Source organism: Salvelinus namaycush, chromosome 23 (genome assembly GCF_016432855.1).
Source record: "Salvelinus namaycush isolate Seneca chromosome 23, SaNama_1.0, whole genome shotgun sequence".
Taxonomy (NCBI): Eukaryota; Metazoa; Chordata; class Actinopteri; order Salmoniformes; family Salmonidae; genus Salvelinus; species Salvelinus namaycush.
The window spans coordinates 2,433,123-2,446,175 of record NC_052329.1 but is presented as its reverse complement, the minus strand read 5'-3'; the positions used below and the strand labels follow the sequence as shown (position 1 = coordinate 2,446,175).

The 13,053-nt window shown below is 49.0% G+C and overlaps 1 protein-coding gene across 1 annotated transcript; it reads left to right on the top strand.

Moving 5' to 3' along the window:
- The first annotated feature begins 2,241 nt into the window (after window positions 1–2,241).
- Window positions 2,242–13,053, top strand: LOC120018023 (rho GTPase-activating protein 42). The gene is made up of 4 exons (XM_038960977.1): window positions 2,242–2,539; window positions 7,675–7,740; window positions 9,481–9,560; window positions 12,668–13,053. Exons 1-4 carry the CDS (start codon window positions 2,499–2,501, stop codon window positions 12,754–12,756), a joined length of 276 nt encoding a protein of 91 aa, XP_038816905.1. The 5' UTR covers window positions 2,242–2,498; the 3' UTR covers window positions 12,757–13,053.

The window sequence follows — 13,053 nt, the reverse complement described above, 5'->3', positions numbered from 1 at the left end:
TAGACAGGACCTATAGTAGTGTAGTAGACAGGGACCTTATAGTAGTGTAGTGTGTAGACAGGAACCTATATGTAGTTTTAGTAGACAGGAGCCTATAGTAGTGTAGTAGGACAGGACCTATAGTAGTGTAGTAGACAGGACCTATAGTAGTGTAGTAGAGCAGGACCTATAGTAGTGTAGTAGACAGGCACCTAGTAGTAGTGAGTAGACACAGTAGCCTATAGTAGTGTAGTAGACAGGACCTATAGTAGTGTAGTAGACAGGGACTATAGTACGTGTAGTAGACAGGACCTATAGTAGTGTAGTAGACAGGACCTATAGTAGCGTCGTAGTAGACAGGCCCTATAGTAGTGTAGTAGACAGGACCTATAGTAGTGTAGTAGACAGGACCTATAGTAGTGTAGTAGACAGGGCCTATAGTAGTGTAGTAGACAGGGACCTATAGTAGTGTAGTAGACAGGGACCTATAGTAGTGTAGTAGAAGGACCTATAGTAGTGTAGTAGACAGGACCTATAGTAGTGTAGTAGACAGGACCTATAGTAGTGTAGTAGACAGGGACCTATAGTAGTGTAGTAACGGACCTATAGTAGTGTAGTAGACAGGACCTATAGTAGTGTAGTAGACAGGCACCTATAGTAGTGTAGTAGACAGGACCTATAGTAGTGTAGTAGACAGGGCCTATAGTAGTGTAGTAGACAGGACCTATAGTAGTGTAGTAGACAGGGCCTATAGTAGTGTAGTAGACAGGGACCTATATGTAGTGTAGTAGACAGGACCTTAGTAGTAGTAGTGTAGTAGACAGGGCCTATAGTAGTGTAGTAGACAGGACCTGTAGTAGTGTAGTAGACAGGACCTATAGTAGTGTAGTAGACAGGACCTATAGTAGTGTAGTAGACAGGACCTATAGTAGTGTAGTAGACAGGACCTATAGTAGTGTAGTAGACAGGACCTATAGTAGTGTAGTAGACAGGACCTATAGTAGTGTAGTAGACAGGGCCTATAGTAGTGTAGTAGACAGGACCTATGTAGTGTAGTAGACAGGACCTATAGTAGTGTAGTAGACAGGACCTATAGTAGTGTAGTAGACAGGACCTATAGTAGTGTAGTAGACAGGACCTATAGTAGTGTAGTAGACAGGACCTTAGTAGGTAGGAGACAGGACCTATAGTAGTGTAGTAGACAGGACCTATAGTAGTGTAGTAGACAGGACCTATAGTAGTGTAGTAGACAGGGACCTATAGTAGTGTAGTAGACAGGACCTATAGTAGTGTAGTAGACAGGACCTATAGTAGTGTAGTATACAGGACCTGATAGTAGTGTAGTAGACAGGACCTATAGTAGTAGTAGTGTACAGGACCTATAGTAGTGTAGTAGACAGGACATATAGTAGTGTAGTAGACAGGACCTATAGTAGTGTAGTAGACAGGACCTAGTAGGTAAGGACTATAGTAGTGTAGTAGACAGGAACCTATAGTAGTGTAGTAGGACTAAGGACCTATAGTAGTGTAGTAGACAGGGCCTATAGTAGTGTAGTAGACAGGACCTATAGTAGTGTAGTAGACAGGGACCTATAGTAGTGTAGTAGACAGGACCTATAGTAGTGTAGTAGACAGGACCTATAGTAGTGTAGTAGACAGGACCTATAGTAGTGTAGTAGACAGGGCCTATAGTAGTGTAGTAGACAGGACCTATAGTAGTGTAGTAGACAGGGCCTATAGTAGTGTAGTAGACAGGGCCTATAGTAGTGTAGTAGACAGGACCTATAGTAGTGTAGTAGACAGGACCTATAGTAGTGTAGTAGACAGGACATATAGTAGTGTAGTAGACAGGGCCTATAGTAGTGTAGTAGACAGGGCCTATAGTAGTGTAGTAGACAGGGCCTATAGTAGTGTAGTAGACAGGACCTATAGTAGTGTAGTAGACAGGACCTATAGTAGTGTAGTAGACAGGACCTATAGTAGTGTAGTAGACAGGGCCTATAGTAGTGTAGTAGACAGGACCTATAGTAGTGTAGTAGACAGGACCTATAGTAGTATAGTAGTCAGGACCTATAGTAGTGTAGTAGACAGGACCTATAGTAGTGTAGTAGACAGGACCTATAGTAGTGTAGTAGACAGGACCTGTAGTAGTGTAGTAGACAGGGCCTATAGTAGTGTAGTAGACAGGACCTATAGTAGTGTAGTAGACAGGACCTATAGTAGTGTAGTAGACAGGACCTATAGTAGTGTAGTAGACAGGGCCTATAGTAGTGTAGTAGACAGGACCTGTAGTAGTGTAGTAGTGCACCATAGGGAATTGGGATCCATTTTGGACTCACCCACTGAGGTCTCTTCCCCAAGGCCGTAGGAGTCTGGCTGGTTCAGTGCAGAGTCTGTCTGCCGTGACGCTGGACCAAAAAGACCAACAGAAGGATCGTAAAGAGAGTGCAACGTCTACAGACCACCCAGACCTCCCTCCTAAACTAGTCACCCGTCGAAGATTGGACAGACCGGACAAGATGGAGTCTTCCAGCAACGGATACCAGAGACCAGGATCAGTGTAATGGACATGGCACTACTACAATACACACAATACACACACACACACACACAAAATAAACAGCCCTTAAAACACACAGTTTTTCTCTGCCAGACAGATCGTACTGTGAACCTTTCCTCCTGCTGTGTGTATGTGCGTGCGTGCGTGTGTGTGTGCGTGCGTGCTGTGAGATTTATGTGTTTCCTATCAGTTGGAGAGTCAGTCAGTCTGCTTTTATTCCGTTCTGCCTGCTGCTGGGTTGATGTGACCCAGCAGATCTCTCTCTCCTTCCTTCTCTCTCCGCTCTCCCCCTCTCTTTCTTTCTTCTCCCCCTCCCTCACTCTCTCATTATCCCTCTTTCTCTCTCTCTCACGGGGAAGGACATAGGGAAGCACACAGGGAGGGACACAGGGAGGGACACGGGGAGGGACATGGGGAGGGACACAGGGAAGGACACAGGGAAGGACACAGGGAGGGACACGGGGAGGGACATGGGGAGGGACACAGGGAAGGACACAGGGAAGGACACAGGGAAGGACACAGGGAAGGACACAGGGAGGGACACAGGGAAGGACACAGGGAGGGACACAGGGAAGGACACAGGGAGGGACACAGGGAGGGACACGGGGAGGGACACAGGGAAGGACACAGGGAAGGACACAGGGAGGGACACAGGGAAGGACACGAGAGGGACACGGGAGGGACACAGGGAGGGACACGGGGAGGGACACAGGGAAGGAAACACGGGGAGGGACACGTGGAGGGACACAGGGAAGGAAACACGGGGAGGGACACAGGGAGGGACACGGGGAGGGACACAGGGAAGGACACAGGGAAGGACACAGGGAGGGACACAGGGAAGGACATGGGGAGGGACACAGGGAAGGACACAGGGAAGGACACAGGGAAGGACACAGGGAGGGACACAGGGAAGGACACAGGGAAGGACATAGGGAAGGACACAGGGAGGGACACAGGGAAGAACACAGGGAGGGACACAGGGAAGGACACGAGAGGGACACGGGAGGGACACAGGGAAGGACACAGGGAAGGACACAGGGAAGGACACAGGGAGGGACACAGGGAGGACACGGGGAGGGACACAGGGAAGGACACAGGGAAGGACACAGGGAGGGACACAGGGAAGGACACGAGAGGGACACGGGAGGGACACAGGGAGGGACACGGGGAGGGACACAGGGAAGGAAACACGGGGAGGGACACGTGGAGGGACACAGGGAAGGAAACACGGGGAGGGACACAGGGAGGGACACGGGGAGGGACACAGGGAAGGACACAGGGAAGGACACAGGGAGGGACACAGGGAAGGACATGGGGAGGGACACAGGGAAGGACACAGGGAAGGACACAGGGAAGGACACAGGGAGGGACACAGGGAAGGACACAGGGAAGGACACAGGGAGGGACACAGGGAGGGACACAGGGAAGGACACGAGAGGGACACGGGAGGGACACAGGGAAGGACACAGGGAAGGACACAGGGAAGGACACAGGGAGGGACACAGGGAAGGACACGAGAGGGACACGGGAGGGACACAGGGAGGGACACGGGGAGGGACACGGGGAGGGACACAGGGAAGGAAACACGGGGAGGGACACGTGGAGGGACACAGGGAAGGAAACACGGGGAGGGACACAGGGAGGGACACGGGGAGGACACAGGGAAGGACACAGGGAAGTACACAGGGAAGGACACAGGGAGGGACACAGGGAAGGACACAGGGAGGGACACAGGGAAGGACACGAGAGGGACACGGGAGGGACACAGGGAAGGACACAGGGAAGGACACAGGGAAGGACACAGGGAGGGACACAGGGAAGGACACGAGAGGGACACAGGGAAGGACACAGGGAGGGACACAGGGAAGGACACAGGGAAGGAAACACGGGGAGGGACACGTGGAGGGACACAGGGAAGGAAACACGGGGAGGGACACAGGAAGGGTCACGGGGAGGGCCACAGGGAAGGACACAGAGAAGGACACAGGGAAGTGTTCAGCAGTCTGATGGCTTGTACATTGAAACTGTGTCTGAGCCTGTTGAAATCAAACCTCATGCTCCGATACCGTCTGCCCCATGGTAAGGGAGAGAACAGCTCGTGGCTGAGGTGGTTGGCATCCCCGACGATGCTGTGGGCCTTCCTCAGGCACCTCCTAAGGGCCTCCTTTCCTGTGTCTTCAGTTGTCATGTAGGATAAGGGCCTCCTTTCCTGTGTCTTCAGTTGTCCTGTAGGATAAGGGCTCTCCTGTGTCTTCAGTTGTCCTGTAGGATAAGGGCCTCCTGTCCTGTGTCTTCAGTTGTCCTGTAGGATAAGGGCCCCCTCTCCTGTGTCTTCAGTTGTCCTGTAGGATAAGGGTCTCCTCTCCTGTGTCTTCAGTTGTCCTGTAGGATAAGGGTCTCCTCTCCTGTGTCTTCAGTTGTCCTGTAGGATAAGGGCCTCCTCTCCTGTGTCTTCAGTTGTCCTGTAGGATAAGGGCCTCCTTTCCTGTGTCTTCAGTTGTCCTGTAGGATAAGGGCCTTCTCTCCTGTGTCTTCAGTTGTCCTGTAGGATAAGGGCCTCCTCTCCTGTGTCTTCAGTTGTCCTGTAGGATAAGGTCTCTCCTGTGTCTTCAGTTGTCCTGTAGGATAAGGGCCTCCTTTCCTGTGTCTTCAGTTGTCATGTAGGATAAGGGCTCTCCTGTGTCTTCAGGTGTCCTGTAGGATAAGGGCCTCCTGTCCTGTGTCTTCAGTTGTCCTGTAGGATAAGGGTCTCCTCTCCTGTGTCTTCAGTTGTCCTGTAGGATAAGGTCTCTCCTGTGTCTTCAGTTGTCATGTAGGATAAGGGCCTCCTGTCCTGTGTCTTCAGTTGTCCTGTAGGATAAGGGCCTCCTGTGTCTTCAGTTGTCATGTAGGATAAGGGCCTCCTCTCCTGTGTCTTCAGTTGTCCTGTAGGATAAGGGCCTCCTGTCCTGTGTCTTCAGTTGTCCTGTAGGATAAGGTCTCTCCTGTGTCTTCAGTTGTCATGTAGGATAAGGGCCTCCTCTCCTGTGTCTTCAGTTGTCCTGTAGGATAAGGGCCTCCTTTCCTGTGTCTTCAGTTGTCCTGTAGGATAAGGGCTCTCCTGTGTCTTCAGTTGTCCTGTAGGATAAGGGCCTCCTGTCCTGTGTCTTCAGTTGTCATGTAGGATAAGGGCCTCCTTTCCTGTGTCTTCAGTTGTCCTGTAGGATAAGGGCCCCCTCTCCTGTGTCTTCAGTTGTCCTGTAGGATAAGGGCCTTCTCTCCTGTGTCTTCAGTTGTCCTGTAGGATAAGGGCTCTCCTGTGTCTTCAGTTGTCCTGTAGGATAAGGGCCTTCTCTCCTGTGTCTTCAGTTGTCCTGTAGGATAAGGGCCTCCTGTCCTGTGTCTTCAGTTGTCATGTAGGATAAGGGCCTCCTTTCCTGTGTCTTCAGTTGTCCTGTAGGATAAGGGCCCCCTCTCCTGTGTCTTCAGTTGTCCTGTAGGATAAGGGTCTCCTCTCCTGTGTCTTCAGTTGTCCTGTAGGATAAGGGTCTCCTCTCCTGTGTCTTCAGTTGTCCTGTAGGATAAGGGCCTCCTTTCCTGTGTCTTCAGTTGTCCTGTAGGATAAGGGCCTCCTCTCCTGTGTCTTCAGTTGTCCTGTAGGATAAGGGCCTCCTCTCCTGTGTCTTCAGTTGTCCTGTAGGATAAGGGCCTTCTCTCCTGTGTCTTCAGTTGTCCTGTAGGATAAGGGCTCTCCTGTGTCTTCAGTTGTCCTGTAGGATAAGGGCCTCCTCTCCTGTGTCTTCAGTTGTCCTGTAGGATAAGGGCCTTCTCTCATATGTCTTCAGTTGTCCTGTAGGATAAGGGCCTTCTCTCCTGTGTCTTCAGTTGTCCTGTAGGATAAGGGCCTCCTGTCCTGTGTCTTCAGTTGTCCTGTAGGATAAGGGCCTCCTTTCCTGTGTCTTCAGTTGTCCTGTAGGATAAGGGCCTCCTGTCCTGTGTCTTCAGTTGTCCTGTAGGATAAGGGCCTCCTTTCCTGTGTCTTCAGTTGTCCTGTAGGATAAGGGTCTCCTCTCCTGTGTCTTCAGTTGTCCTGTAGGATAAGGGCCTTCTCTCCTGTGTCTTCAGTTGTCCTGTAGGATAAGGGCCTCCTCTCCTGTGTCTTCAGTTGTCCTGTAGGATAAGGGCTCTCCTGTGTCTTCAGTTGTCCTGTAGGATAAGGGCCTCCTCTCCTGTGTCTTCAGTTGTCCTGTAGGATAAGGGCCTCCTTTCCTGTGTCTTCAGTTGCCCTGTAGGATAAGGGCCTCCTCTCCTGTGTCTTCAGTTGTCCTGTAGGATAAGGGCCTCCTTTCCTGTGTCTTCAGTTGTCCTGTAGGATAAGGGCCTTCTCTCCTGTGTCTTCAGTTGTCCTGTAGGATAAGGGTCTCCTCTCCTGTGTCTTCAGTTGTCCTGTAGGTTAAGGGCCTCCTGCCCTGTGTCTTCAGTTGTCCTGTAGGATAAGGGCCTCCTTTCCTGTGTCTTCAGTTGTCCTGTAGGATAAGGGCCTCCTCTCCTGTGTCTTCAGTTGTCCTGTAGGATAAGGGCCTTCTCTCCTGTGTCTTCAGTTGTCCTGTAGGATAAGGGCTCTCCTGTGTCTTCAGTTGTCCTGTAGGATAAGGGCCTTCTCTCATATGTCTTCAGTTGTCCTGTAGGATAAGGGCTCTCCTGTGTCTTCAGGTGTCCTGTAGGATAAGGGCCTCCTCTCCTGTGTCTTCAGTGGGTCAAGAGCTGGTTCTGCACCTTGGAGGGGAAGGCAGAGGAGGGGGAAGGAAGGGGAGGGCAAGGCTGGCCGCCTGCCTGCTTGCCTGCCTCTGGTAACGGAAGGGAAGGAAGCCTCCCCTATTGTGTGTCTTATTGTGTAGCTGAAGCCGTTTCGCTGTGACTTCACACTTAACAATAAGACATGCTGTGACTTCACACTCAAAAATGAGGAACACTGGCCGCTCTGAATGAAAGTGCACTCACCCCTGTGTGCAGGGTCAAAATGACTCAAGACGACCTTTTGAACATAAAATAATTCACACCCTTGTATGTAATTAGTATGAGATTTCAGGCCATTGGTAAATAGATTTGAGAGACAATAGGCAAATGGGACTGAATTGTTCCTGTGTGTGTTTCAGGGTTGCTGCGAGAGCCATGCTGTTTGAAAACTGCCCTTCTGCGGCGCAGACCACACCTGTTGGAAGGTAGAATGTCAGAATATGCCTGTCTTTTTATCCCAATATCTACTTTATCCCAATATGTCTGACCTACTCAATATACAGCCTGCTCTCTCCTCCATTTAGTGGCGTAACCTACCTTTAAAACATGTTAAATTGTGCATTCATTCTGATTCCTCATTCTTCAATCTGTTCATTGTGTTATTGCATGTTATTCACCTGTTATTCACCTGTTATTTACCTGTTATTCACCTGTTATTCACCTGTTATTTACATGTTATTTACATGTTATTCACCTGTTATTTACCTGTTATTCACCTGTTATTCACATGTTATTTACATGTTATTTACATGTTATTTACATGTTATTCACCTGTTATTCACCTGTTATTTACCTGTTATTCACCTGTTATTCACATGTTATTTACCTGTTATTTACATGTTATTCACCTGTTATTCACCTGTTATTTACCTGTTATTCACCTGTTATTCACATGTTATTTACCTGTTATTTACATGTTATTCACCTGTTATTCACCTGTTATTTACCTGTTATTCACCTGTTATTCACCTGTTATTTACATGTTATTTACATGTTATTTACCTGTTATTCACCTGTTATTCACATGTTATTTACCTGTTATTTACATGTTATTCACCTGTTATTCACCTGTTATTTACCTGTTATTCACCTGTTATTCACCTGTTATTCACCTGTTATTCACATGTTATTTACCTGTTATTTACATGTTATTCACCTGTTATTCACCTGTTATTTACCTGTTATTCACCTGTTATTCACCTGTTATTTACCTGTTATTCACATGTTATTTACATGTTATTTACCTGTTATTTACATGTTATTCACCTGTTATTCACCTGTTATTCACCTGTTATTCACCTGTTATTTACATGTTATTTACATGTTATTTACCTGTTATTTACATGTTATTTACCTGTTATTTACCTGTTATTCACCTGTTATTTACCTGTTATTCACCTGTTCTTCACCTGTTATTTACCTGTTATTCACCTGTTATTTACATGTTATTCACCTGTTATTTACCTGTTATTCACATGTTATTCACCTGTTATTCACCTGCTATTCATTTGTTATTTACCTGTTATTTACCTGTTATTCACCTGTTATTCACCTGTTATTCACTTGCTATTCATTTGTTATTTACCTGTTATTTACCTGTTATTCACATGTTATTTACCTGTTATTCACCTGCTATTAATTTGTTATTTACCTGTTATTTACATGTTATTCACCTGTTATTCACCTGTTATTTACCTGTTATTCACCTGTTATTCACCTGTTATTTACCTGTTGGTCAACTGTTGGTCACCTGTTATTCACCTGTTATTCACCCGTTGTTCACCTGTTATTCACCTGTTATTCACTTGTTATTCACCTGTTATTTACCTGTTATTCACCTGTTGGTCAACTGTTATTCACCTGTTATTCACCTGTTGGTCAACTGTTATTCACCTGTTATTCACCTGTTATTCACCTGTTAGTCACCTGTGAGTCACCTGTTAATCACTTGTTAGTCACCTGTCGTTGTATGTCTCCTGTGTGTTTCATTTATCATGTGTTGCTGCAGAGATATTTAACTGTGTCATGTGTCTGTCTTTATCCCTCCATCCACCTTTATAGAGATGTATCTGTCTGTCTTTATCCCTCTGTTCATCCATATCCATAGAGACACCAATGCCATAGTATGTCTGTTGACTTGGTAATGTCTCCTGTGTTGGTTTTAGAGACGCGAAGGCCATGTACTCCTGTGAGGCAGAACACAGCCATGAGCTCAGCTTCCCACAAGGGGCTTTCTTCTCAAACGGTGAGACACTCACTCAGTTAACACACACAGACAGCTAATGGGCTGTGTCTACTGGTAAACAGAATGGGTCCATCTGTTCCTGTATACAGCAGATATGTATTTTACCCAGGTCTGGTCTATAGAAGGAACCATCTGTAGGCTGTACCTGCATACAGACAGGGTCCACCCCAACTTGGTAGGCCTCAGTAATGACTTGGCAGTTTCCCAGCTTTGTGTGTACAGACAGTGGAAGCATAAAAACCTTGCTTTTAGCCTGACGCTATCCAACCAGCCTAGCCTCAGAGGGATGTCATTACCTATCCTCTCTCTAAACACCCAGATAGCCAGCCTAGCTTCAGAGGGATGTCATTACCTATCCTCTCTCTAAACACCCAGATAGCCAGCCTAGCTTCAGAGGGATGTCATTACCTATCCTTTCTCTACACACCCAGATAGCCAGCCTAGCTTCAGAGGGATGTTGTTACCTATCCTCTCTCTAAACACCCAGATAGCCAGCCTAGCTTCAGAGGGATGTTATTACCTATCCTCTCTCTAAACACCCAGATAGCCAGCCTAGCTTCAGAGGGATGTTATTACCTATCCTCTCTCTAAACACCCAGATAGCCAGCCTAGCTTCAGAGGGATGTTATTACCTATCCTCTCTCTAAACACCCAGATAGCCAGCCTAGCTTCAGAGGGATGTTATTACCTATCCTCTCTCTAAACACCCAGATAGCCAGCCTAGCTTCAGAGGGATGTTATTACCTATCCTCTCTCTAAACACCCAGAAAGCCAGCCTAGCTTCAGAGGGATGTTATGACCTATCCTCTCTCTAAACACCCAGATAGCCAGCCTAGCTTCAGAGGGATGTTATGACCTATCCTCTCTCTAAACACCCAGATAGCCAGCCTAGCTTCAGAGGGATGTTATGACCTATCCTCTCTCTAAACACCCAGATAGCCAGCCTAGCTTCAGAGGGATGTTATTACCTATCCTCTCTCTAAACACCCAGATAGCCAGCCTAGCTTCAGAGGGATGTTATTACCTATCCTCTCTCTAAACACCCAGATAGCCAGCCTAGCCTCAGAGGGATGTTATGACCTATCCTCTCTCTACACACCCAGATAGCCAGCCTAGCTTCAGAGGGATGTTGTTACCTATCCTCTCTCTAAACACCCAGATAGCCAGCCTAGCTTCAGAGGGATGTTATTACCTATCCTCTCTCTAAACACCCAGATAGCCAGCCTAGCTTCAGAGGGATGTTATTACCTATCCTCTCTCTAAACACCCAGATAGCCAGCCTAGCTTCAGAGGGATGTTATTACCTATCCTCTCTCTAAACACCCAGATAGCCAGCCTAGCTTCAGAGGGATGTTATTACCTATCCTCTCTCTAAACACCCAGATAGCCAGCCTAGCTTCAGAGGGATGTTTTTTTGCCTCTTGCCTTGTGTTTGGCTCAGTCCCAGGACAGCAGCCTTACAGCAGGTCACAGTGACCTCGTAGTGGTGGAAAGCTGTGGAGCAGCTTAGCTGGATCTCATCCGTTCAGACGACAGAGACAGAATACACTAGCAGCCGTCAGCAGAGGTTCACATCCTCCGCAGCAGTTATATTACTGTGTACCCGTTCCAAATGCCACCCTATTCCCTATAAAGTACGATGGGGAGGAGGGGGAGAAGAGAGGGGTGAGGCTGAGGGAAGAGGGGGGAGGAGAGGGAAGAGAGGAGAGAGGCTGACGGAAGAGAGGGGTGAGGCTGAGAGAAGAGGGGGATGGAAGAGAGGAGAGAGGCTGAGGGAAGAGAGGGGTGAGGCTGAGGGAAGAGGGGGGAGGAGAGGGAAGAGAGGAGAGAGGCTGACGGAAGAGAGGGGTGAGGCTGAGAGAAGAGGGGGATGGAAGAGAGGAGAGAGGCTGAGGGAAGAGAGGGGAGAGGCTGAGGGAAGAGGGGGATGGAAGAGAGGAGAGAGGCTGAGGGAAGAGAGGGGAGAGGCTGAGGGAAGAGGGGGGTGGAAGAGAGGAGAGAGGCTGAGGGAAGAGAGGGGAGAGGCTGAGGGAAGAGGGGGATGGAAGAGAGGAGAGAGGCTGAGGGAAGAGAGGGGTGAGGCTGAGGGAAGAGGGGGATGGAAGAGAGGAGAGAGGCTGAGGGAAGAGAGGGGAGAGGCTGAGGGAAGAGGGGGATGGAAGAGAGGAGAGAGGCTGAGGGAAGAGAGGGGAGAGGCTGAGGGAAGAGGGGGATGGAAGAGAGGAGAGAGGCTGAGGGACGAGAGGGGAGAGGCTGAGGGAAGAGGGGGAGAGGCTGAGGGAAGAGAGGGGAGGGGCTGAGGGAAGAGAGGGGAGAGGCTGAGGGAAGAGACGGGAGAGGCTGAGGGAAGAGGGGGAGAGGCTGAGGGAAGAGGGGGAGAGGGAAGAGAGGAGAGAGGCTGAGGGAAGAGGAGGATGGGAGAGAGGAGAGAGGCTGAGGGAAGAGGGGGAGAGGCTGAGGGAAGAGGGGGATGGAAGAGAGGAGAGAGGCTGAGGGAAGAGGGGGATGGAAGAGAGGAGAGAGGCTGAGGGAAGAGGGGGATGGAAGAGAGGAGAGAGGCTGAGGGAAGAGGGGGAGAGGGAAGAGAGTAGAGAGGCTGAGGGAAGAGGGGGAGAGGGGGAGGGAAGAGAGGAGAGAGGCTGAGGGAAGAGGGGGATGGAAGAGAGGAGAGAGGCTGAGGGAAGAGAGGAGAGAGGCTGAGGGAAGAGGGGGAGGGAAGAGAGGAGAGAGGCTGAGGGAAGAGGGGGATGGAAGAGAGGAGAGAGGCTGAGGGGCGAGGGGGATGGAAGAGAGGAGAGAGGCTGAGGGAAGAGGGGGAGAGCCTGAGGGAAGAGAGGAGAGAGGCTGAGGGAAGAGATGAGAGAGGCTGAGGGAAGAGGGGGATGGAAGAGAGGAGAGAGGCTGAGGGAAGAGGGGGATGGAAGAGAGGAGAGAGGCTGAGGGAAGAGAGGGAGGGAAGAGAGAATAATTAGCATTAATGACAGATAAAACCACACTAGGCTAGAATATCCTCAGTGTATCCATCTATTGATCCTGACTGGCTCCAACGTTCCTCTCTCTCCTCTCTTTGACTGACAGCTGTTCTCTCTGTGTCTCTCCATCCTCAGTGTATCCATCTATTGAACCTGGCTGGATCCAAGCAACGTTCCAGGGAAAGACTGGCTTGATCCCTGAGAACTATGTGGTTTATCTCTAACAACAAACTGACTGCGCCGACACCTTAACAACCCAACCTGGATCATGTCATGGTATCCATGGTAACGATCATCTGTAACGTGATTGATATGATTGTTGTGAAGGCCAGGTGTCCCTATTGATCAGAAATGTAGATATGGGAACGTTGAGTATAGTTCATATGCAGTAGAAGGAGCAGATGTGTGTTTTATCACCTGAATGATATACCTACCTATCTACCTACCTACCTACCTACCTACCTACCTACCTACCTACCTACCTACCTACCTGCCTACCTAACCACCTATCTACCTACCTA